Below are 22,667 nucleotides of genomic sequence, written 5' to 3'. Positions count from 1 at the left end.
TATAATTCAAATGTCAATCTATAATGATTTGCAAAAAAAAATTTAATGTATAAGCAGTGCTTGAATGACTCAGATATGTCTTTTATAATTTCTGACTATATTTTTTCAAAAGTGAAACTCTAAGTAATAGATATACATACATATTAGATCTTCTCCAAACTGATGCTGGCCAATGTGTTCAAATAATGACGACAGCATGGGCAAGAGTGCCACTGTGGTGTAATTGATAATCTGCGTAACCCCTTTGGGCTGGTTCCGGGTGTGGGTGAACTGGCCCTGTTTCAGATTTTCCATGGTCTTCTCCAGATCCTCTGCAGCATTGTCCAGAAAGGCCCTGAGCGCGCTCTTCACACCCTCCAGGCCGGTCTTCATCACAGTCCTAGAGAGTCAAAAGGGGGACTTGCACCTGCCCACAGCAGCCAACATAGCCCAACTTCTCCACTAAGGCATCCACCTATCAACCCTTTTTAAATCAACTCCAAAATGTTTTTTCAGTACGCCTAAAGTGACAGGAACACTGCTCAGTGAACTGGCTTCATCATCAGCTTCATGAAGGACCTCAGAGCAAAAGGCTTTGCTAAGCTTGACATGTTCCATTAGTGGTCTCAACACTGAGATGGTGGTTTTGTAACTAACACAATGAAGCTTCTGAGCCAGGTAGTTCATCCCAAATCCAACCAAAGGAGAATACATCCTGAGGCACTGAGTATGGAAGAAACCTTAAAGCTAGCTAAGTCATCTACTATAAATAGATTGTGCTTTCAGGGGTAGCATTGGAGTCTTCTCTAAGGAAGCCAGTGAAGACTGACCTTGCTACAGAGGTAACACCCTAATGGCACTATTTTTAGTAGGAAGTAGAGGTACAAAAGAGTGTCTGCTTTCTTTATTCATTACAGAAAACACCTCAAGTAAAACCTGAAAATGGGAATGGATAAGCAAAGGATACCATTGAATGTTCTCTGTAGCTGACATTTAAAAACTTTATTTAGATTTAACTGGCAGACTGTATGAACTAAATGCATGGTTTAACGGCAAGCTCATTCATGCTAAATAAACAGGTGCTACGTTTGGTTCACATGCTGGATTTCAGTCAAGTTAACATAAGAGTAAAGTAGAAAACACTCAAATGTGGGAGTTTGTCTACCCATGTGCTTACTGTGCAATCTTTAGCACAACTTTCTCAAATACAAATAGAAAATTAAACTGTCCTGTTTTCTATAAAGCCAAATGTTGTTATGAACATTAAACACAAGTACCATGTCTGGAGACTCAGAGGCCTCTAAAGCCACAAGAGGCCTCTAAAGCCACAAGTTCACCATTTTTCCCCTCACATTACATTCCCAAGTTGACCTTCAGTTATGATCTAAGCTGCTACAGAAATTACTGGAAATTTAAATAATCTGAGTATAGTCATAAACTACTACTATTAGTAAATTACAAAAGGCTTTCTCTTTATCTAAGTCTTTATTACAATTCCAAAGAATAAAATCAAGACCCTGGGTCCTTCTTAACATTTTTATATGTAATTATTACATGGATTCATTTAGACAAAAGTGTATCCATTTACCTTGCATCCAAAGTCTGACCCAAAATATGGAGACAGTTGACGATAGACGTTGCATCATTTCCTAAAGGGGAAACAAGGCACTGTATGAACTGCCCTGAGAACTTCCCGACTTGCTATCAATGTTTGTACTGCAAAAATTAGTCAACACCACAACTCACTAATAAAATTCAACTGAAGACTTTAATAATCAAGTTTAAAATCATGCAGTTTTTCTGCTTAAAAGTGGTTATGCAAATGTAAGTAGGAAAGCAATAAAGCATGTCTCATGAAATAGCCGACATGCTCAGAAGCATTCAAAGCACTGCACAAAGCTGAAAGGGTTTCCAACTGAATTCTTCCAGAATCTTCCCTCCCCATGCTAGCTCATTTTATTTTTAAGTTATATTGTATGTGAACTTTAAAAGTTAGCTCATACCCTTTATGAAATGAGATGGGCTAAAAGTTTAACATTTTAATTCTGTTTTAATGACCCAGGTGTCTCTGCTTTCTTATTTCATTCAATTGTTTTAAGAAGCATTAATGTCTGAATTTGACTGAAGATGAATTTATTTGAATTTTGTTGGTCTTTGGCAAAAAGGAAGCACCAAACCATTGCATAAACAACATCAGAAGTCAAAAAAGTTAAGCAATATTCCGATAAGATATTTAACAGACAGGGACAGATTCTTCCTGTAAGTAATGGGAGAATCCCATATTCTGACTATTTTATCAGGAATAACAGAACTAGTAGTGATACAAACACTGCAAATATTTTGCTTTGTGGCAGGTATACTAAGAAGTAAATAAATAAAACAATGAATCCAAAGTAATATAGTAATTTGATCACTAAAATATAGTTGATATTGTTAGTTCTTCCTATACTTTCATCACTTTTATACACACACACAAACACACACACACAATCATCTCCTGGGTCCTGAGGGTGACAACTCCTATTTGAATTTTTTATAACATTTGAATGTGTCATATCCTTTGTACAAAAAGCATCCTAAAATAAATCATGTAAATACACATGGAAATTAATAATGATTCAATTAAGAGTAAGCCAGTTTAGTGATATGATTTAGTGGCATGATGAATATATGAAAAGAGTAAGGTGTTTATTACTGAGATTATGAGTTTATTAAGAAAATGTCTCATTTACTCTGTACTTCAAATTTCAGAATTTTTGATACTAAGGAAGAAAAATGAGCAGAAAGGCAAAATTTGTTATCTCCCTATGTATTGGCAGATGCCAAACCTAGGACTTCTACTGCAGCCCTTAACTATTCCAACAAGCATTAAATACCAGATACTCTAAAACTAATAAAATACAATCAAAATACAATCCTTATCATCTTGGGTTTAGTTGGAGTATAGATTATGAACCATTAAGCTAAAAATTAGCATGTAACATAATATCAAATCACAAAATATACATGTGTATATGTCTACTATATGTATATATGTGGGTGTATGTGTGTATGTATATAAAATCTCAATCAAGTCACAACATGTGCATGTGTGTGTATGTATATATATGTATGTGTGTGTGTGTATGTATGTGTGTGTGTGTGTGTATATATATCTTCATCAGTACCAGAAATATATGTTTGGGTATGTATATATGTAATGTAAATCAAGTCACAAAATATGTGTACATATATCTATATACTTAAGTGTGTATATATGTATGATTAGGGGTGTGTTTGTGTGTGTGTGCATATATACATAATTTCAGGGAATAGGGATTAGAGTAATTGAACCCCTCTTCAAGGTAGCACTTGAGCAGTGATATCAATGACAGGAGGGGATAAGCCACACATATATCCAGGAGGAGGCCCTAGGCATAGGAACAGCACGTGCAAGGACATCGGAGTGGCCAGAGGGGATGTGAAGTGGAGAGCTGGGAAGGCCTGGAGCTTTGCACTCACAGTAGTCTTCGAAAGGTGCAATAGGTAGACACTGTTAGTTTTTGAACAACACGGGAGCTAATAGGATTTATATTTTCCAGAGATGCAGCATATGCAACTCTGCAAGAACAAGAGTGGAAGTCAGGGAACTACTGCAGGAGCTCAGTCAGTTTCCATGGCGGTGAACTTGAATCTGGTGAATTTGAATATTAATGGTGAAGACTTTAAGGACAGATTACAAGCACTTGCTTATGGATTGAATGTGACCTGAGAGGGAAGGGAGTCAGGGATAATGCCCAGGCTTTTTCCTGAACAACTGGGGGAATGGCAGTTCCATATAATGCCCTAGAGACAGGAAAGGGGAAAGAAGAGTGGGGTGCATGCTCCCTGCTTGAGATATATAAAGCATAGTGACTCAGCAGGAGCCCCAGAATAGGCAGTTGATAAGAAACTCTGCAATTCAAGGAAGAGACCCAGCTGGAGCTACACATCTGGACATCAGAAACAGGTAACTTGAAAACTGAGTGAAATTCACTAGCCAAGTCTAGAAGGAAAAAGGTCCCAGGCCTCCCAGGGTTGAGAGAATAGAAGGTAAGAAAGATGTAGTATGAAAAGTGAGAAGGAGAGGGTGCTGTGAGCACGAAGGGGACAAAGCTGTGAGCCAGCCTATGCAACTGTCCCCCTCTCTCTTCCTAAAACACATAGCTCTCTCTGTCCCATCCTCTCTGATCTGCTGTTGGTTATTACAGATGGTCACTGTTTGTGCACTGTGCTGAGTTTAGCAGTGTCCTTTCCATAAGATCAAGTGCCCGGCAGGTGTTAAAGCCCCGTTCACAGTTCACATAAGCTTGAGCAGTGTAGTGAGCAGGGAGGGGCGGATGGGTTTCCATGCATTTATGCTCAAGTAATTGCTTAATTGCTAAAAAAAAAAAAAAGTTTTTAAGTTTTGTCCATATATTTTTAAGACTGTGTTATGTATAAACATGGTTACAAACATGCATGTGTAAATGTGTGTGGGCACATATGTACATGGTTAAAATCACAACTCAGGTCTGATTCTAGAGACAACAGACAACACTGGGTCTGAAACAACATAACTGTGCTCGTAACAGAGCTCACTAAATGATGAAAATGACAAAGTTAAAAATCCAATATAAATGAGCAGTGTTTAAATCCCAAATTGTATCTTGTTTTTGATATAGTATCTGTAACTGAGGAGTTCTCAGATCAAGCTGTTTCAAGTTCAACTATCATGAACCACTTCTGCCTGGCCATCTGATATACAGAGGATCCTCACAACGCTGCCTTTTCCTCCCCTGGAAAGAGCGATTGAAGTTGTTCTAATTATTCGTCTCTATTTTTCTAACATAGCTCTTCAAATGGTGTCTGATTATATTCTCTTCTTTGAAGGAATGAGTTTTCTTGGCAGAACCCTTGTTAATAATGTGGAATGAAATTATGCTAGCAGATATAAATTTCAATCAAAATTATGAAAGGAGAGAGAAAAATTGAACACTGTCAATGACCACCACTTCTGAAGTCTGTGATACAGGGAAGAATAAAACTGAACCATTAAATGCTCAAAGTCAAGGCACATTTAATTCTCAAATAGGCACCAATCCTCAGAGATTCTCATTACTTCAAGTGACTTTGCTTTTCTACCAAACAGGCACAGTCTGCACATCACTAGGGACACTACAAACATAGACTAATTCCCTAGTATCTCTGACATAGGATGGCAGTCACCATTTAAACACCTGTGGGGAAGAATCATCAGAACTGTCTTTGAAAACCCAATCCATTAATGCATGGATCAGGGGAGGTAGCTGTTGAAAGAATGCACTGTTTTACTTTACTTAGTATTTACTTTTAAAAATTTTTCCAAACATAACAGTAAGATTAAGATGCACTAGTTAAATCAGGAACTTGCCTGGGGAAAATTTTTAATAATAGTCCTGCTTCATCTTAACCATATATGTATCTTGTTGAACACTTACAGCACTTTAGGGTGCATTAATGATGTCATGCACTAAGTTCTAGGATCACTATGAGGTCAAGCCAAGAAATTCTAAAGTGATGATCACTGCATACAAAATGTAGCTTTAGGGCAAGTTCTCTTGGAGGTCTCTGTCCTGGAAGGGTCTGGAGGATTCAACAACATTGAAAATTCACCAGAAAATTGGAAAATGGAAAGGGTCCATAAATGATAAATATTTTGTGCTGGCCTTCTTAGGTCCTTGAATTGAAAGGATAATTGTTGCTGGAATTTAATGATATTGTCATCTGGAGGGTCATTAATCACATGCCATTTCCTTTTCACTGTAAGTGCCCTAGGCATTTTCATGGACCTCTTAAAGGAATAATAAATTTTAAAACTATGATTCTCATATATTATAGAATAATTGGATACTACGTTTTCCTTAATAACCTCTCAAGAAAAAAAATACTCAGCTTGGGTTATCTGTGAATATAAGAACACTTGCAGATTCACAGCCTCTATTGTTGCACCTGCTTTTTCTACCTTCTCTATTGGACTGCAGGCTTCTCCATGGCAGGATCTGGATGGCTCATTCTCACATTCCTCAGCTATTGAAAAGATCCCTAATGCAAACCACACCTCCTGCCAGGCCCTGAGAAGACACTGTGAGCCCCTGTAGAGTGGAGGGTCCTGTGCCAGCGAGGTTAGTTCAGCAAGCAGACCATCAGCAAGATGAAGCAAAGGTGCATGGAGCAGGACAGTGTTAGAGCAGGAGGCAGCCAGGGAAGGACTTCCAGAGAGTAATGTGGCACCCGAGTCTGAAGGATGGGGAGTTCACTCCATTCCAAGTGCAAGGACTTCAGGGGACAAATGGTATGTGCAGGGATCACATGGCAGGTGGTCATTACAGCATGAGCAGGCCCTGGGCAGAAAGAAACACAACGTAGACACAGTCGAGAGGAAGGAGAAGGCTGGCAGAGCAGAAGCACAGAGTGAGCAAGGAAGGGTCTGGAAAATGATGGAGAAAGAGGTCTACCAGGAAGCCAGGGTGAAATGGGTACAGGTGAAGGAGTAGGATCTCTGTTCCAAGGAAATAGAAACCTACAATATGCAGGAGTGTGACCAGAGACACTGGGAAGGTAAGACTGTGGAGCACAAAGGCCAGTGGGCATTTGGAGAAAAGCTACTGTGAACTAGGAATTATAAATGACAGGTGTCTGTAGACTGGCCTCAGTGGAGTGCTGGAGAGAAACAGAAATCCACATTTCTCTCTGCTTACATCCCAAGAGAATGCCCTGTGCACTATAGACACACAGTGTTTATTGAACAAATGCATTTAAGACATTAGATTTATCTTTGGGTATAAAAATACAGCCCTTGGGCTGGGGATGTGGCTCAAGCAGTAGCGCGCTCGCCTGGCATGCGTGCGGCCCGGGTTCGATCCTCAGCACCACATACCAACAAAGATGTTGTGTCCGCCAGTAACTAAAAGAAATAAATATTTAAAAAAAAAATACAGCCCTTAAGGAGCCCTGATAGGCACACCTTGTGCCACTGTCACTGGCATTGCTGCAGTCATAGTTATCGTGTTCTGTTGCCTCTAAAGATGGCTGAAGGCATGTGCACCTTCCAACTGCCTGGCAATCAGTAGGCAGAATTTCCACTTAGCAAAAGTGGACAGAAATTGAAAGAAAAAGTCATATTTCTCCAGTCAACACTGGGTCCTTGAGAATGGCAAATGGGATTCTTATCACTAATCAACCTAAGTGCCATTCACAACCTGAATCTCCAAAACATATCTGTGCTCCAACTTACAGTCACCAGCAAGCATTTCAGAATTCAACTGGATGCCTGTATTTAAACATCATGATATTTTCTTTCTTTTCCCCCTTCGAAAACACTCTGTTTGATTCAACAGAAACCTACACGTAACACAGCCTGTCCCCTCTTTTTAAGAAGTTACCTTTTCCCAATAGAAAATAAAGTGATTTCAAAGCCTCCATAAGAAGAGTGAGGCCTGAGAGCACTACTGATCTTTTTGTTCTTAGATAGGGTGCTTCAGTGCTTGGGAAGTATTCTGAAGTACAGAGAGGATATATACAAACATGGAGTCCAGATGGATCTGGTAATCCTTCAGATGATAGAAAAACCTTTCAACTACAGATAACGTTTGGGGTGTAGGAACAATGTGGGGGGCCAACTTGGAGTAAATATTCACTGCCCGACAGATTCTGCTTACCACAGCTACCACCAGCAGGCATCAGTTTTCATTTATCCTAATGCTCCTCTCTGGCCCCCAGTTCCTGATGTACTTAAAGTTAATGTGGACTTTTCTACCCTTTCGCCTTTGCTCATTCTCACCAAACTATTTCTTTGTTAACTTGACTTTCAATTGGGTCAATTTATTCTTAGGTTCTGTCATGAAATTTCCCCTTAACTAAGACAGTATAGGAAATACATTTTAGAAATCAGTTTATTTCCTGCCAGAATGCAGGAAATGTAGAGCATAAAGGTAAGATGAAGGGAATAAATCAGAGTAATCCAGCCCGGTTATACAGATCACCCTGCACCTGTCTGTTGGGTCCTCAGGAAGACCCACAATGCACAACTGGAAAATCAGGAAGCAAGCACCTGGATTACACAACTTCTGAATCATTCTGGAGATGGCAGATTTATTTAAGAGTGTCACTGTACATGTAGTTTGAATGGCCAAGTCCCCTAGTATGGCTTGTACATAATTCAATTTATTTAAATAAGCTAATAAAGAGATCTAATAAAGAGATTTAAATAAAGTCTAATAAATCAATTTGGAAACATTACAGGTGAAACTGAAAGGTTATAATTCATACAGCACTTCAACATTATCTCAGATTTGATGCACATAATGGATATCTAAGATTAGTAGTAGTTTTAACCCATGAGGAAAATAAAAAAGCAAATGTTTAGAAATTTTAAGTTCCTTGTCTAAATCATTCACATGGATAGCTTACAAAATGGAACTTATATCCAGTTTTTTATTTTTTTATTCAAAGCCCATTGTTCCCTCTATGACGACATACTTTCTAAAGCTAGACTATAGCTGTAATGTGTAGAGTTTACAGGCTTCAGGCTTAAAAATCCTATTAATTGGGCAAGTCTCTGTTCGGGTATGTTTGATTAATAAAGGTCTCTTGAATTTTATGTAACTTAAAGATAATGCCAAAGCATATTGGAAGCAATAATACCTACTTTAATAATATAAAAAATGTATAAAATTCTGCAAAATCACATGAGAGGTCTCTAATAAATTCCTGTTAAAAAATGAAAGTAATGGCATTCAAAGGTTAGGGGATTTACAAGACAAAGTACAGGTCTTCTCCCAACAGAAACAACAAACGAAATTATTAATCTATCTTCAACCATCAAACCCTTAGATGATTTAGTCAAAAATAAAAATGGACATTTAAGGACAGATAAAGTTAACCTAATGTAATACAAGGCTATGCATGGTTCCTTTATAGATGATTATAATTTAGAAAATGGTACAAGGGGGGCTTCTGGGATATTGAAAATGTTCTTCCCTGATCTGAGAAATTATCAAACAAATGGATATAGGACATCCATATAGGATATAGGAAATCCATAAAATTTCATTAAGTTGTCCTTAATATTTGTGTACGTGACTATATGTATGGAATACCTCAAGAAAGTTTTCTTAAAATAAAAAAATAATCGTGAGATATAACAGAAAAATAAGAATATGTAGTATGTAGGAAGTTAGAATTAGCACTGCAGAGTATTATTATGCTTATTGATAAGCATGCAAAAGATGCACCTGCAAATAAGCTCCCATCATAGCCATGTGAAACCTCACAGCACACTCAAGGGCAAATCAATATCTGAACCCTCTGTTACTCTGAGAATGCTATGAGTACAGGAACCCTGTTCAAATAATTTTCAGAAAAATTGTTGTCTGTTAAGGAGAAGTTAAACACAAGTCAGTCAACCGGAAATTGTTCTGAAGAAACTTGCCCAATTGATTTTAGATAACTGAAATAATAATGAAAAATTCAGGCAATTTATATGAAATTTACATTTTAATTATTAAGTACCAAATATTGCAAATTCTAGAAGTCCAATAGTGTGACATTAATTATACCAAAAAGCTATCATTCCTCAAAAATTATAAAGAATGTAAAGTTATACTCTACTCTACGTACACATGTCAAAATACACTCTGTCATGTATATATAAAAAGAACAAATAAAAAAAGAATGTAAACTGTGTGTGTGTGTGTGTGTGTGTGTGCACGAGTGCATCCAATTTCAGTTTATTCACTGTGGATTTTGTAGAAATGGTTAACCTTTTTATATCCTTAGATTTTCATGTGTTGAACTTAGAAAATGTATACAACGCATCTTTATATGTCTTAATTGCTAAAATCATTCAATGCTATCTCAAACCCTGTAGAGTGAAGGGCTCACATTTGGGCAGCTGATAAAATCAGGCAAGGATGTATACAATGTGAGTTCTGCCAGCTATTATAGAATCCTAAGGTCCCACTGCATGGAAAAATCCACAGAAAGTAAGTGCCCACCCTGCATGGCTGTCCAGAAGCAAGTGCCCAGGAGCATGGACTTCAGCTATGTGAATTTTCAACACAAACAGAAACTGACTCTGGGGTGAGTGGTGCTAGAAAAGCCTCTTTTGGCAAGGGAAGCTCCTTGGCTCCACCTTCTGGACTACAGAGCTCCAAAGTTTGGAGTGCAGGACATGCAAATCTGTGGTCAAAAGCATGGAGAATATAAGTGCAGTATAAAATTTTGATTTGTAACAGCATTAAATAACCTAGCAAAGATAACCAAACAAAAACCCAGGGCCAGTTTTACTTTACCCCTTCAATAAAATATGGTAGAACTTGCCATTTTCATTCCTTTGCTCTTTAATAATAGACCCTTTGAGTTTGCAATTATGCTTGGGACTGATTTCACCAAAGATAACACTGCTTATAAACAACCCTGAGGACCTTGTCTTGGCCTACAACCATGCATGCAGCCATGCAAACGTGCATCCATGCAACCTTGCAGCACACAACACAGTGCAGGAATGGCAAAGAAAACCAAGTGGTGGCCATGCTCATAGGTTTTCAAGGGTCTCCTTACCAAATAGTGAAATCCTATGCCTGACAAGAACTCCAAGTTTGCAGAATAGGCTGAAGACAAAAGAAAAACAAAAGAGAAAAGGGAAGGGGGAAGGGAAGGTAGAAAAGACAAGGGGAAATTAAAAAAAAAAAAAAAAAGAAAAAAAAAAACAGCTGATATGAGCCGGAAAAAAGCAACATGATGTCACGCAGAAAGAATCAATTATCTGAGCAGAATGTGGAGTAAAGGGATTAAAGAAAGAGTCTTTGAGTGCATACCTTCAACAAACATGGTTAAAAAGCACATAGTATAAGAAACAAAAAAAAATTGAAAGCAAAGCTAATTAATATAAAAGCAATCTATATGAACCCACACAAATATAACTGCTGAAAACCCAAAAAGAAAAATTCAGTTTTATCTTCCCAACTGCACCACTGTATTTCTAGATTTCTTTTTATTATGGGCTTTATTTAACAGAAGAAATGTGGTGCTTTGGTAAATGCTACTTTAAACTTTAGTAAGCTTTATTACTTGAAATGCCCTTTTTTCCCATCCTTGACATAGACCAAAAATCCAATGAACTTAGAAAGAGAACTTGAACAATGCTAATCACTTAGAGGAGATGAGATGTGATAACTGAGAGGACTACGAATGCCAGCGAATGAGTTGTGCACTTCTCATCTCCAAGCAGGCCCCTGGGAAGCCCTGCATGCCATGAGCAGCAGGAGATTCTAAATATAGTGATCGCTGCATTCAGTGTCATGACCCTGGTGCCCACTGCCTCTTGGATCAGACCCCACAACCTGGGAGAGCCTGTGGCCTGGTCTCTTCACTCAGTCCAATGGGCTCCTGCAGGTCTCCCTTTAGGAATACTCCTCACACACCTCATGCTCTGTAAACTTCTATCCATCACTCAGGATCAGCTCAGATCATGTCCAATACAAAAGTCTTTCCTGACACCTAGTGCCCCATTATCACTCCCAACCTAAGCCAAAAGAGGTCGAGGTTGTCCCAGCTGCTCCCAGTTCCATTTGCAGATCTCTGCCCTAGGATTGAACCTTGCAGATTACAACTAGCATTTTTCCCACACCCACCCACACTCTCTGAGCTCCCAGGGAGAAGAGGCTTGCCCCACCAGCACTGCCTACAACCTGGAATAACCCATCCACTGCCAGATTTTCCCAAGAATAGATCCTCATGGGCCATGCTGCTCTGGAAAGCTCTCCTGACACCAGCAATTCCCAAACACACAGAGAACCTGGATTAGGGCTGCAGACCAGCCAAGAAGGAAAACGATGGCAATTGATCCATGGCAGGAAGGGGAGAGAGGGGAGAGACAGTCATGCTTGAGAGGGCGACTACGTTAATAGTAAGCTCCAGTCATCATACCTCACTGCAGTATCAACGTGGACTAATTTACTGATGAAAATTAATTAAAGAGGGCATTTTACAGATTTTTCCAAAAAAATATTCATCCACGAGTGTCTGAGTAAAGCTGAAAGTTTTGGGAAATAACAGACCAAAATTTGGAAAAATAATGACCTACTGAAATAGCTATTAAATAATTACATATTAGACTTTTGGTCTGCATTTCTATGCTGTTATTTTCTTCTGTAAGCTAAAAACAAAGACAATAAAATGAGAACAACTCTGTCCAGGAGTCTCATCCATCTACTGTGCTTCACAGATGATGTCTGTGCATGCAAGTCAACCCAGGGTTTGTCTCTAAAAAGAGCAATCGTCTTTAGAACAGTTTATCCTGGATCCCTGTATTCCAGTCCATTTTAGGTGATGTCTTTGACTGAAGTCTCTGGTTCAAAATAAGACATTCTGAGGGGTGTTCTTGGTGATGTGGGGTTCATAGTGCTAGGATTAGGTTTTAACCCAATTAGGATGCTTTGTCTAATGGAATCAACAGCTCAGCATCTCATCCCACTGGATTCTATTTAGTGGCTGAGAATCCGTCAGAGAAAATACCTTCTTAACAATATCTGTTGCCTCCTAATCACCTAGGCCACCAGGGAAAACCAGATGCAGACCTGGGCCCTCAGAGAGATGAATTACATCTCATTCCCCTCTTGTACCCTCCACCCAGGCCAGAGCTGCTAGACAGCCTATGAGATTTGATGATGATAAACTTCAGCCTGTACTTTCTCTAAAAGTCCTTCTCCTGATGGCACCAACCCCTTTCTCTCTTCCTATGGCTGTCTCGTCCTTCGGAATGTGTGAGCAGCCCATGCTCTTGCTCCTGCCTTACTCCAGCATTCCCTGGGGCCCATCAGTGGCCCTCAGAAGCAACTCCAATTACCTTTTCTCACTCTCCTCCTTGGAGTACTCTCTACAGCACCTGGCACTGCTGAACACTTCCATCTTTGAAACTCTTGCCCCTTTGGATTTTGTTTTATAGCAGGTTTTTTCACTTCCTAATTGATTATGATCCATGTTCTTCAGACAGGTTCTGGAATTCTCCAAATGCAGCACCTCTCCAAGTGTGGGCGTCCAGTCTTTTTGCTTCCCTCTCTACCCTCCTTCAGGATCATCTGCTTCCCCAGCACTGGGCACTCCATGTGCACAGACCATTTGTTGCCCTGATCCCTCCACAAACACCAAAGGCACATTTCCTGCTGGATACCTGCAGCTGAATGACCTGCTTCTACTTCAGTAGCTGCTGGTCAAATCTAACAAGAGCTCCTGGAAACTGGCTCTGTTTCCAAGATCTGTTGTTCTGAGGATGACACTAGGGACATGCCAAGCACCCATAGCAGGAGCACAGGCACAGTGCTGCACTCCTTCTTTCTCCTGGCCACATCGCTCGTGGCCAGAACACACTACCTGTCCATCTTCTGTAGCTCCTTCCCATGGCTGAGAGCTGCTCTGCCCCAGCACTCTGACCTGTCTCTCCCTGGGTGCCTTGTACAGCTAGCCCTGCCTCACTCGAACAGTTAGTATCTATCCCAATCTATGTAATCCACCTTCCCTCTAAACCACCAGAGTCTACACTTACTGATATGATTATGTATATCTGTAAAATAGTCCCCTTTCTTAATTCTGACCTATAAAATCTTTAAAACCAGCTTTGTGACATGACTTTCACCACCTCTGTCCCCTGCAAGCCCATCTGATGTAGCCTGACTCTGAACACCACTGCACGGCCACTTCCTCCCAGGGGGGCTGCATCCGTGTTCACAGACCAACTACTGCTGGGCACCTTCCCGAAGCCCTGGCCAACACTGCTTTTCTTTGTAGCATGATGGTGCTGATTTTAGATCCAGTAAATGCTCAATACATAATTTATAGCACCAGGAAGTATATATCTAAGCATCGCACGGAAAAAACAGTTTTGGATTGTGTAGAATTAGACCCACATGGCTGTTAAATATACACTCCTCATGGCTGTTAAATGTACTCTACAGACGTCACAATAATGCTTATCATGTGTGTAAATGTGTACTAGTTAATTCACAGTAGAAGGGCCAGTTTTTTGTCTACTTTATTAGATTTTATCTATGTGACTTTATTACCCATTTAATTCACTTAAATTTTAATGTTTAACTCAAGTGGTAAGATTGGAGACATCTAGGGCTGGGGCTGTAGCTCAGTAGTAGAACATTTGTCCAGCATGTGTGAGGCCCTGGGTTCAATCCTCAGTATGGCATAAAAATAAATAAAGGTATAGTGTCCATCTATGAGTTAACAAAATTTTTTTTAAAAAAGAAAGGATACATTTATAAATTTCAGTAATCTCAATAAATTATTCAGATGATTTTGTTATTGTATTGCTATTGGTTGCTTTAAAACATATCTGTATAATGAAATTTTTTTCATTATATAAACTTTTAAAAAATAAGAAAACAGAAATCTATAATATTCTGAAAAAAAACTTAAAATTAAGTTTTCTCTTTACTGGCACTTTTCTAGATATCTACATATATAAGTTTAGTATTTTTAAATTGGGTTAATTCTATTTGAGCATATGTTTCATTTTTTATCACAATCATTTTCCTATTATTAGATATCATATAAAAATAATTTTTGTAATGCCATTGTTATAGAGCATTACACATGTATCATGATTTATTTATCATTACAGTATTCATTTTTGCATGTATGAATTTTTCTGAGCTTAAATTCCTATGTGTGAAACTAACACACTATCATGAAATAAATTACTTCTATTAGGCATCCTGTTTCTGTTGTTAGAATTTTAAATAGCATATGTTCCTTTTTTGTAAATGTTAACAAGAGAAGTAAGATTTACCAACCCTCCTTCTATTAGGTGAGGAAAGACTCAGGATGAAATAATTTAAAGAATCCTGGTGCAGAGCTTAGAGAGCAATCTAGAGTTAGTCCAGGGCCTTAAAATTACATCACCTGAGGCTACAATAGAATAGCAAAGTTCTGATTCATTCACGGAGAATATGGAGTTGGTAATGAAAAGTAAGTTGTTGGGTTTTTTTTTTTTTTTGGTGTATAGATCTATAACTTTTTTTTCAGCCTTATTTAGGTATAATTGACAAATAAAAAATATGTACGTTAAAGGTATACAACTTGATGTTTTGACATATGTGCATTTCATGGTCAGTGAATACTTCTGAGGATTATGCTGACTCTGAATGGCAGCAACAAAATATGAGAGAGGATAGGGGAAGAAAGCAGAATTTGCATCAATGTGTGTATATTTTCTCTGACTATATTTTCTTTTGATTTATGTAATTCAGTGATGTCTAAATTAACAACACGCTCCAGGAACAAAGTTTCTATTACATAAAGCAACTATCCCTGGGAGGAGGAGAAGACCCTGCAGTGTCCTCGGTTTCAGGATGCTCTCTGGGGATTTGGTGACCCTAGGAATCCTGTTACTGTGCAGTCACAGACCACAGTGATGCTGGCAAGTGTCTGAGGGCACTTAGGAGGTGCCCAGGTCCTCCACTCTCCCTCCTAGGGCTGGAAGGCCATCCCCACGGGAAGGGTGGGCATGCACATCCTGCAGAGGGTGCTGAGGTGGTTCATCTGGGACCATGTGTGGGAAAAGCCTGTTACTGAGATGGGCCCCCCCTGTTGTTTACAGTACAGCTTTATCAGTTCACAGGAAAACTATCATCTGAGGAGGTTTGAGGACTTTTCTAACACCGTTACAATCCTATGTCACGTAGCTGTCTACACTAGTCCTAAAAATGGAAAATCAATTAAAAAGAGGAGCTAACACCTCCCTCCTAGCTGCATCTTCCAATGCTATGCAGCATGGGATCCTGTTTCTTCTCTGCCCTTTGGTGACAGCTTCATTCAGTCTCATTTCACCCTGTCCAGTGGGCTAAAACTGTACTGCCACTCAGCAGAGTGGTAACTTCAGGGCCCAGGAAAACCACAGTTTCTCCAGTGTTCTACTTTACACCTTTTACTTGCTGTTAAAGAAATCTCATTCCAATACATTCTGATATGGTCTGAATCTGAAATGTCCCCCTAAGGCTCCCTGCTGAAGGCCTTGTCCCCAGGACCACAATGTGCAGAGGTGGGGCTTTGGGAAAATGACTGGACCCTAAAGGCTCTGATCTCATCAGTGGGTTCATCCACTGATGTGTTCCCAATGTGACATTAGTGGGAGGTGATAAAAACTGCAGGAGGTGTGTCCCCATCTTAGGTTCCTGGGGCACATCTTGTCCTCAGCCCCTGCCTCTCCCTTATCTTTCTGCTGTTTACTGCACACCCTTCTGCCATGCTGTTCTGCCTCATCTCAGGCCCAAACAATGGAGCCAGTCAACCATGGACCCCTGAAACCCTAAACTAAAACTGCCTTTCCTCCTGTAAGTTGTTTTCCTCAGGTATCTCACAGCAATAAAAAGTTACACACATTGTAAAAGGTTGTGACGATTGGGCAATGAAATAATATAGAAGTGGACTTGCTTAGTTACCAATTCTCATGTGTACTAAGTTCTAGCAGAATTTTGAGAAAAACAGATCCCAAATACTCAGCAAAATCACACTCACAAAATATCTAGAATGAATGCTTTAAACATAAATGAGAAAGCATTTCTAAGACACCAGCCAGGAAGGGAAATGTTCAGGAAATAGATATTTTTATTTCATTACTTTTCAAAATTGGCCATTACTTTAAATTTGTCTAATTAAATTTGTGTAGGTAGGATTTGCTGTTCTCAAAAATGCCAGCAAAAATATTAGATTTGTAGAAATATTAAAGAAATTAATGTTATAAGTATCATTTCTTATAAATACAAATATGCAATGCCTGCCTAGCCTTCTTTCTGAGGATTCTGTTTCATACAATGTTTTTTCCTCTTATTCATCATCGCATTTAGCAGCAAAATATACAGAAACTCAACATCTACAGCACTTATCTAAATTTGCAGAAACCCTCCTCATCTAGTATGGGATTCCAAGGGGACTGGGACCCAGGACAGGAAGGAGACTCTGCTCACAGTCCCACCTCAGGTCCCCCAGTTCCTGGCCCCAGATGCAAATGCACTGAATTCAAGCAACAGTCATTCTGGCCGTGGCTGTTTACCTAGTCACCATCTCCTTCTCTTTGTTTGATGCATGTCCCCCGGAGCAGAGAGGTCGACTTGCTGCAGATAAGAAGTATAAACGGTGGTTTTTGAAATACTGATCAATTAAAGGAAGAACTACCTGAAAGAAAAGAAAAGAAAACAGATCTGTGTGGTGGACTCTCTTGGGGGATGAACAAGAGCTGAAGTTTGAGAGCAGTCAGAGTTTTGTTCATAGTCCAACAGGCCCCAGGTACATGCCCCCTGGGGTACAACTCTCTAATCTGCCCTGTGTCTCTAGTTCTTGTGCACAAGAGCTTGCACATGCAGGCCTGAGTCAGGGGATTGCACGCAGGGGAATGTGACTATGGGGAACAGAGCAGGTTTTCAACAGTTTGGAATGATTCTCAGTATTTTCAACATTTTCTCAAAATGAGATATTCTCAGTGTTTTCATATAATATGGTTCAAAGCTCAAAAGACTTAAATATAATTATGAGGACCACAAATTGATTCTCTACCATGAGTGAGATCTGCAGTGGACACAGCCACCTCCCCTGTCCTGGTAACTGCACTGGATGGCGGGTGCTCTGGTCCCTACCTTACAGGTAGCACATAGAGACAAGTAAATGGCTCGTCACATTGCCACTGCTTGCCTACACAGTCGTCACCCTTTCCTGGCCCTTCCCAAAGCCACTATGCCATCTCTGTACACATCAAGTCCCACTGGCACTGTGCCCACACACATCGCGTGCTCTGTACATGCCACCCCTGTCGCAAGTTCTCTTCCTGCTGCCCCTGCCTCCTGCAGACCTCAGCTCAGCAGCACTTTCTCAGATCAGCCTTTGCTGACTTCCCAACTACATCAATCCCTGTATTCTCTGCTCTTCTAACACCTCTGACAATTCTGCATTTCATATGTGTGCTGAAGTCTCTCTTCCCAAGAGCCTCCATGGCACAAGAGAGTGGGGGTCTGTTTCCCACTGTGATCCTCTCCTGGCTTCTATAACTGCTACTTGGTCTGTTTGGCTTACTACAGATTCTCCAGTGCACAGGGCTATGTTGGGCCCATACCAAGAACTAGAGAAATCATGGTTCAACAAAAAATATATAATTGATGACAGCTGCAATTAACCAGTATTCAAACTCAAGCCCATCTAAATATACCTCTTCGTACCATGTGATACATCACAGTTACATATGAGGAATATACACATTTTACGTTATCTTCCTTGAGAGTTGTGCCATGGACTAAATTGAGTGGTTGGCACATAGTAGGGACTGAATAAATATGGTCAATGAATGAATTATAGACTTGGTAGAAATTAAGTTACATTTAAGCACCTGTAAGTAAAAATCACCAGAGGCACAAGGCAGGTGGGAAAAAATAATGTATTTTAAGGTTGTGTTAGAAGCCACCAATACAGCGTTTTGGTAATTGGTTATGAAGGGGGATTATGATCTAATGGATATAGGAGATAGTGGGTCACCTTATTTATCTATCTTTCTATTTATCATTAGCAACATGCACCCCAGGACAATCTGGGTGACTGCAACAGACTCTGAGTGCTCTGTTGAATGGAAAGAAAAGACAAAAGAAATAATCTTTACAGTAAAGCGTACAATTCCGAAAACATCATGGAAGGCAAATATCAAGTCAAAAGCATGCTATCTTAAAATCTACAAAATGATGTAATGTAGCACAAAATCTGTAGTAATCACCAATTGCAATTTCACTGAAGGAAAATTGACAGCATTGGTTAGATCTTCAGGCTCATTGCAAGGTGTCCTAGACAGGAACACCTACCGAGGGCACTAGGCCTTCCCCATAGCACCTAGGCCAAGCTTACTGCGGGCCACACACTGGGACATAGTTAGTACTGATAAAGTGAATGAGCTCAGGATGGGAGCTTCTCAAACCTTCATCTCCTTCCCTCTGTGGCTACAAGGAAGTGATGAATATCCCAATAATATAGCAAATCCTTGATCAATTCTTATCAAATGGAATGAAGAATAATGGGATATGATTTGCATATGAACAATGTATCCTCTTTGAGCCATCTGTAAAGTGAGTGGGACAAAGGTCCCACAATTATGATGCTTGGGTTGTGCCCATGTACATATTGGTCAATGTTTTCCCTCCTTTTAAAAGAAAGGTTCATATAAAATATTAAATCATAACAATATTCAAATGTTAATAAACCAACACTTTTCTTCTATGTCATAGGAGCAAACCAAAATACTAGAACTTTGACTTAAATTTCTGACAGTGCCAATTCATCAGAGGAACGTGGCAGGGGAACTGGGCGAGTCTGTGTGACCAAGGATGCTGGCAGCAAATTCACCCCATGAGATTCATGCAGTCATTTTTGTGCCACAGAATATTTACTTACACTTGAAATTGAATTACAGACAAGTACATTCTGAAAAGCACCAAGGATCTAATAAGTATTTTTGTAAACACACATTTGAAGCAAAAACAAGATGCATTGTATACTGTACTTTGGCAAAGAATTTGATTTCTTGTTCATAAGGGAAATGTTCTCCTTTGCTTCTGCTGCCACCATCTGTAGATAGGAAGAGTTTTTAGGTACATGTTATATTTCAAACATTTCAAGATATTCACCCCAAAAGCAAAGTTCAGAATGCACTGCTGAATCCCACTAATCTACATATAAAAAGCCAACAAAAATGCAAAAACTAACTTCACCAGTGCAATTTAAGAAGGAGATTATAATAAATACTCAAAAAATTTAAAAAACTATGGAAGAGGGCTAGGGATATAGCTCAGTTGGTAGAATGCTTGCCTCACATGCACAAGGCCTTGAGTTCAATCCTCAGGACCATAAAAAAAAAAAAATACGGAGGAAAGCCCACATTTACAGTGATGAGTAAAAATACATTTTGTGGGGGCTGGGATTGTGGCTCAGCAGTAGAGCACTAGCCTAGCACGGGTGGGACCTGGGTTTGATCCTTAGCACCATATAAAAAAAATTAAAGGCATTGTGTTATGTCCATCTATACCTAAAAAAAAAATATTTAAGAAAACTATTATTAAAAAATACATTTTGTGTAGCCTTCAGACAGTATTGACATATTGGGGAATAAAGTAAAAATCCTACATCCTAGATTGTTCTCAAGAAAGGAGGGCTCAGGGAGAGGACAGGTGGAATGCACATAGCTGGTTGGGTTTTACCCTTTGTCTCTTAGAAAGATGGCTACCTCTTGTGTGACAGAGTTAAGGCTTCAATTTTAAAATACCAACTAAAAATCTACAGGATGCCAGGACCTTTGATGAGAAGGAGGATAATAATTTCAATATTAGGCTGCAAAATTAGCATTCTGTAAAGAACAAAGGAGTTCTGACCTATGTCAAAAGATAATTTCCATCAGTGAAGCAAAAACACTCACGTTTTCCCCATGCTTTAAAAAATGATTCAAGGTTAAGAATTGATTGACCTATTGCATTTAGCTTAGAAAGTGGCCTTTCTTTCCCACTTCATGCATATAAAAGAGGTTTTATGCATATTGACGAGGTAATAATAAACTATAGTAATCGAAATGATATGCAGAACATACTGGAGAGTTGGAAAAGCAGACCTGTATATTTCAGTAGAATTTGTAGGCAAAGCTTCCAGATTTTATGCAACTTGAAAAAGTCATTTTGCAATTAGAAATAAAAATAACAAGACACACTTTCTCAAACCTTAGAGAGTATGTTAGAGTAGAGCTTTGTGCACAACCAAATATGCTAACATTTCAAGGAATTAAATAAGGAATCCTCTTCCTTTCATTAAACACTTTAACAAAAAAGCTTATGTGCTACACGTGAAAAGGATTTGGAGAGAATCCTCTAGTATAATTAAAAAGGCAAAGAATATTCTTACCATCATAGTTAGATCTAAGAATGAGTAAATTCAATTTATTTTAAAGTCAATGAAGTCAAGGACAGAGGAGAAGACAACACAGCGTTCTGCTTACAGTGACCACGGAAGATGGGAATTTAAATGGATGGCAGCATTGACCAACTCAGCCCCACCTGCTCTTCTAAGTGGGTTCTTAGTACATTATTTTCTCTGTCACAGCCATGGCAAAAAGGCACATGCAACATCAAAAACTGTAGAGGACACCCTGTGAAAGCTGGCTCTTGGAGGCCTACGTGTTCCCAGTGTAGACCCTCACCCTGGGAAGGGAAAGAAGGGTACCCAGCGGTGTCTCTGCCTACAGCAATATCCTCAAGGCTCTCCATACACAAGCACTGTGCTAAGAGGCTTATTCAGAAACATGAGTAAGTGTGAACAAAATTGAAACCCATTGCCACCCTTCAAATGTGTGTTCCTGCTCTCCAAGTGAAGATGTAAAAAACAACAAAATACACACATACAGCCACATACATACATAAAATGTATATGCATTCCCTTCTCCAAATGGTGTTCTTTCTCTCTGTCCTCTATCCTGCCTTCCTAGAAAGAATACTGGACCTTGAACTTGTTGCCCGCATCAGAGCCTTCTAAATGGAAGCCAGAAATTTCAGTGTTTAACTTTGTGTGTGAAGGCTCCAAACACTCAACCCTGTCTCATTTTTGTGCTGGGTTAAATTTCACTAATTCACACTAATTTGGCTACTTGTTAGGATGAATCAGGAATACTGTGTTTAAAAATTATAGTTGTATGAGCTACAGAGAGATTATGAACCTTAAATTGGTATGTATTATTGTCTCACATAAAAAACTAATTAAGGAGAGAGCATAAATACAGTATCTGAACTATAAAGAAGGAGGCAGGTTGAAATAGAGTTCAGCTGTTTTATAAGAACAATGCTAGACTGGAAATTTTTAATCACATTTAGGATGCAGGAGGCCAGGAACAACAAATACCAGAGCTCAGATTTCTATAAACTAAGCTAATGCTATGTTGGAAACAAAAGTTAAATTTTTGGGGGAAAAATCAGTAGTTAAGGAATGGAGAATGATAGGTCCCAAAAAAGGCATTAAAAGACAGAAGGAATGGGCACTGAGAACAAAACCTGAGAGTGAAGAGGAGACCACAAGAGAATAAGAGCTGTCTTCAAACGGGACAGACTGCAGCCCTCTGGGTCTCTCCACTACCCAGGCTGAAAGGGCCACCCGCAGGAGCAGGGACATCAACAACTGGAACTTCAATGGAGCATTACTCACTGAAGCAGATCGTGAAGTAACAGAGGGAGGCTGGCTTCCTCCCAGGAGAAGTCTAGGTTGCCCCTTTTTAAATCAACTCTGCTTTATATGCTTGCCTGGGCATGCTTCTCTACTGTTCAAACTTCAACTAGTGAGGAAGAAGAACCTGTCACTGATAATGGGCGGTATCAGCACTAGGAGATAGCCTGCAGTCTGTGCTCTTCTATACCTGATGTAATGATTAAGAACAACAAAATCTGGACCTTGGAACCTACCAAACTCCAGAATATACTGATGGGCTTCGTCCACATAGCGAATGAGCTGCTGGAGGAAACTGTAAGCAAATCGTTTCTCGATGGAAGGTGTGTCCAGTTCCAGGTCCTTGAACCCTCTACAACAGCAAAAGGGAAGCAAGGAAACCAATAAAGGCAGTTTTTTCTTAGAAGGTAAAGTTT

General features: G+C 39.5%; 1 protein-coding gene across 1 annotated transcript in view; it reads right to left on the bottom strand.

Moving 5' to 3' along the window:
- The window catches only part of Ryr2 (ryanodine receptor 2), a 437,587-nt gene that overhangs the window by 106,049 nt on the left and 308,871 nt on the right, over positions 1–22,667 (bottom strand). Inside the window, exons 62-67 of the mRNA XM_048800411.1 lie at positions 22,488–22,603; positions 19,559–19,623; positions 17,078–17,199; positions 10,579–10,628; positions 1,568–1,628; positions 141–379 (exon numbers count right to left, since the gene is read on the bottom strand). Coding sequence (XP_048656368.1) covers positions 141–379; positions 1,568–1,628; positions 10,579–10,628; positions 17,078–17,199; positions 19,559–19,623; positions 22,488–22,603 — 653 coding nt within the window. The remainder of the gene's footprint in view (positions 1–140; positions 380–1,567; positions 1,629–10,578; positions 10,629–17,077; positions 17,200–19,558; positions 19,624–22,487; positions 22,604–22,667) is intronic.

This window comes from Marmota marmota, unplaced genomic scaffold (assembly GCF_001458135.2).
Source record: "Marmota marmota marmota unplaced genomic scaffold, marMar, whole genome shotgun sequence".
Classification (NCBI taxonomy): domain Eukaryota; kingdom Metazoa; phylum Chordata; class Mammalia; order Rodentia; family Sciuridae; genus Marmota; species Marmota marmota.
This window is presented reverse-complemented; position numbering and strand designations above follow the sequence as displayed.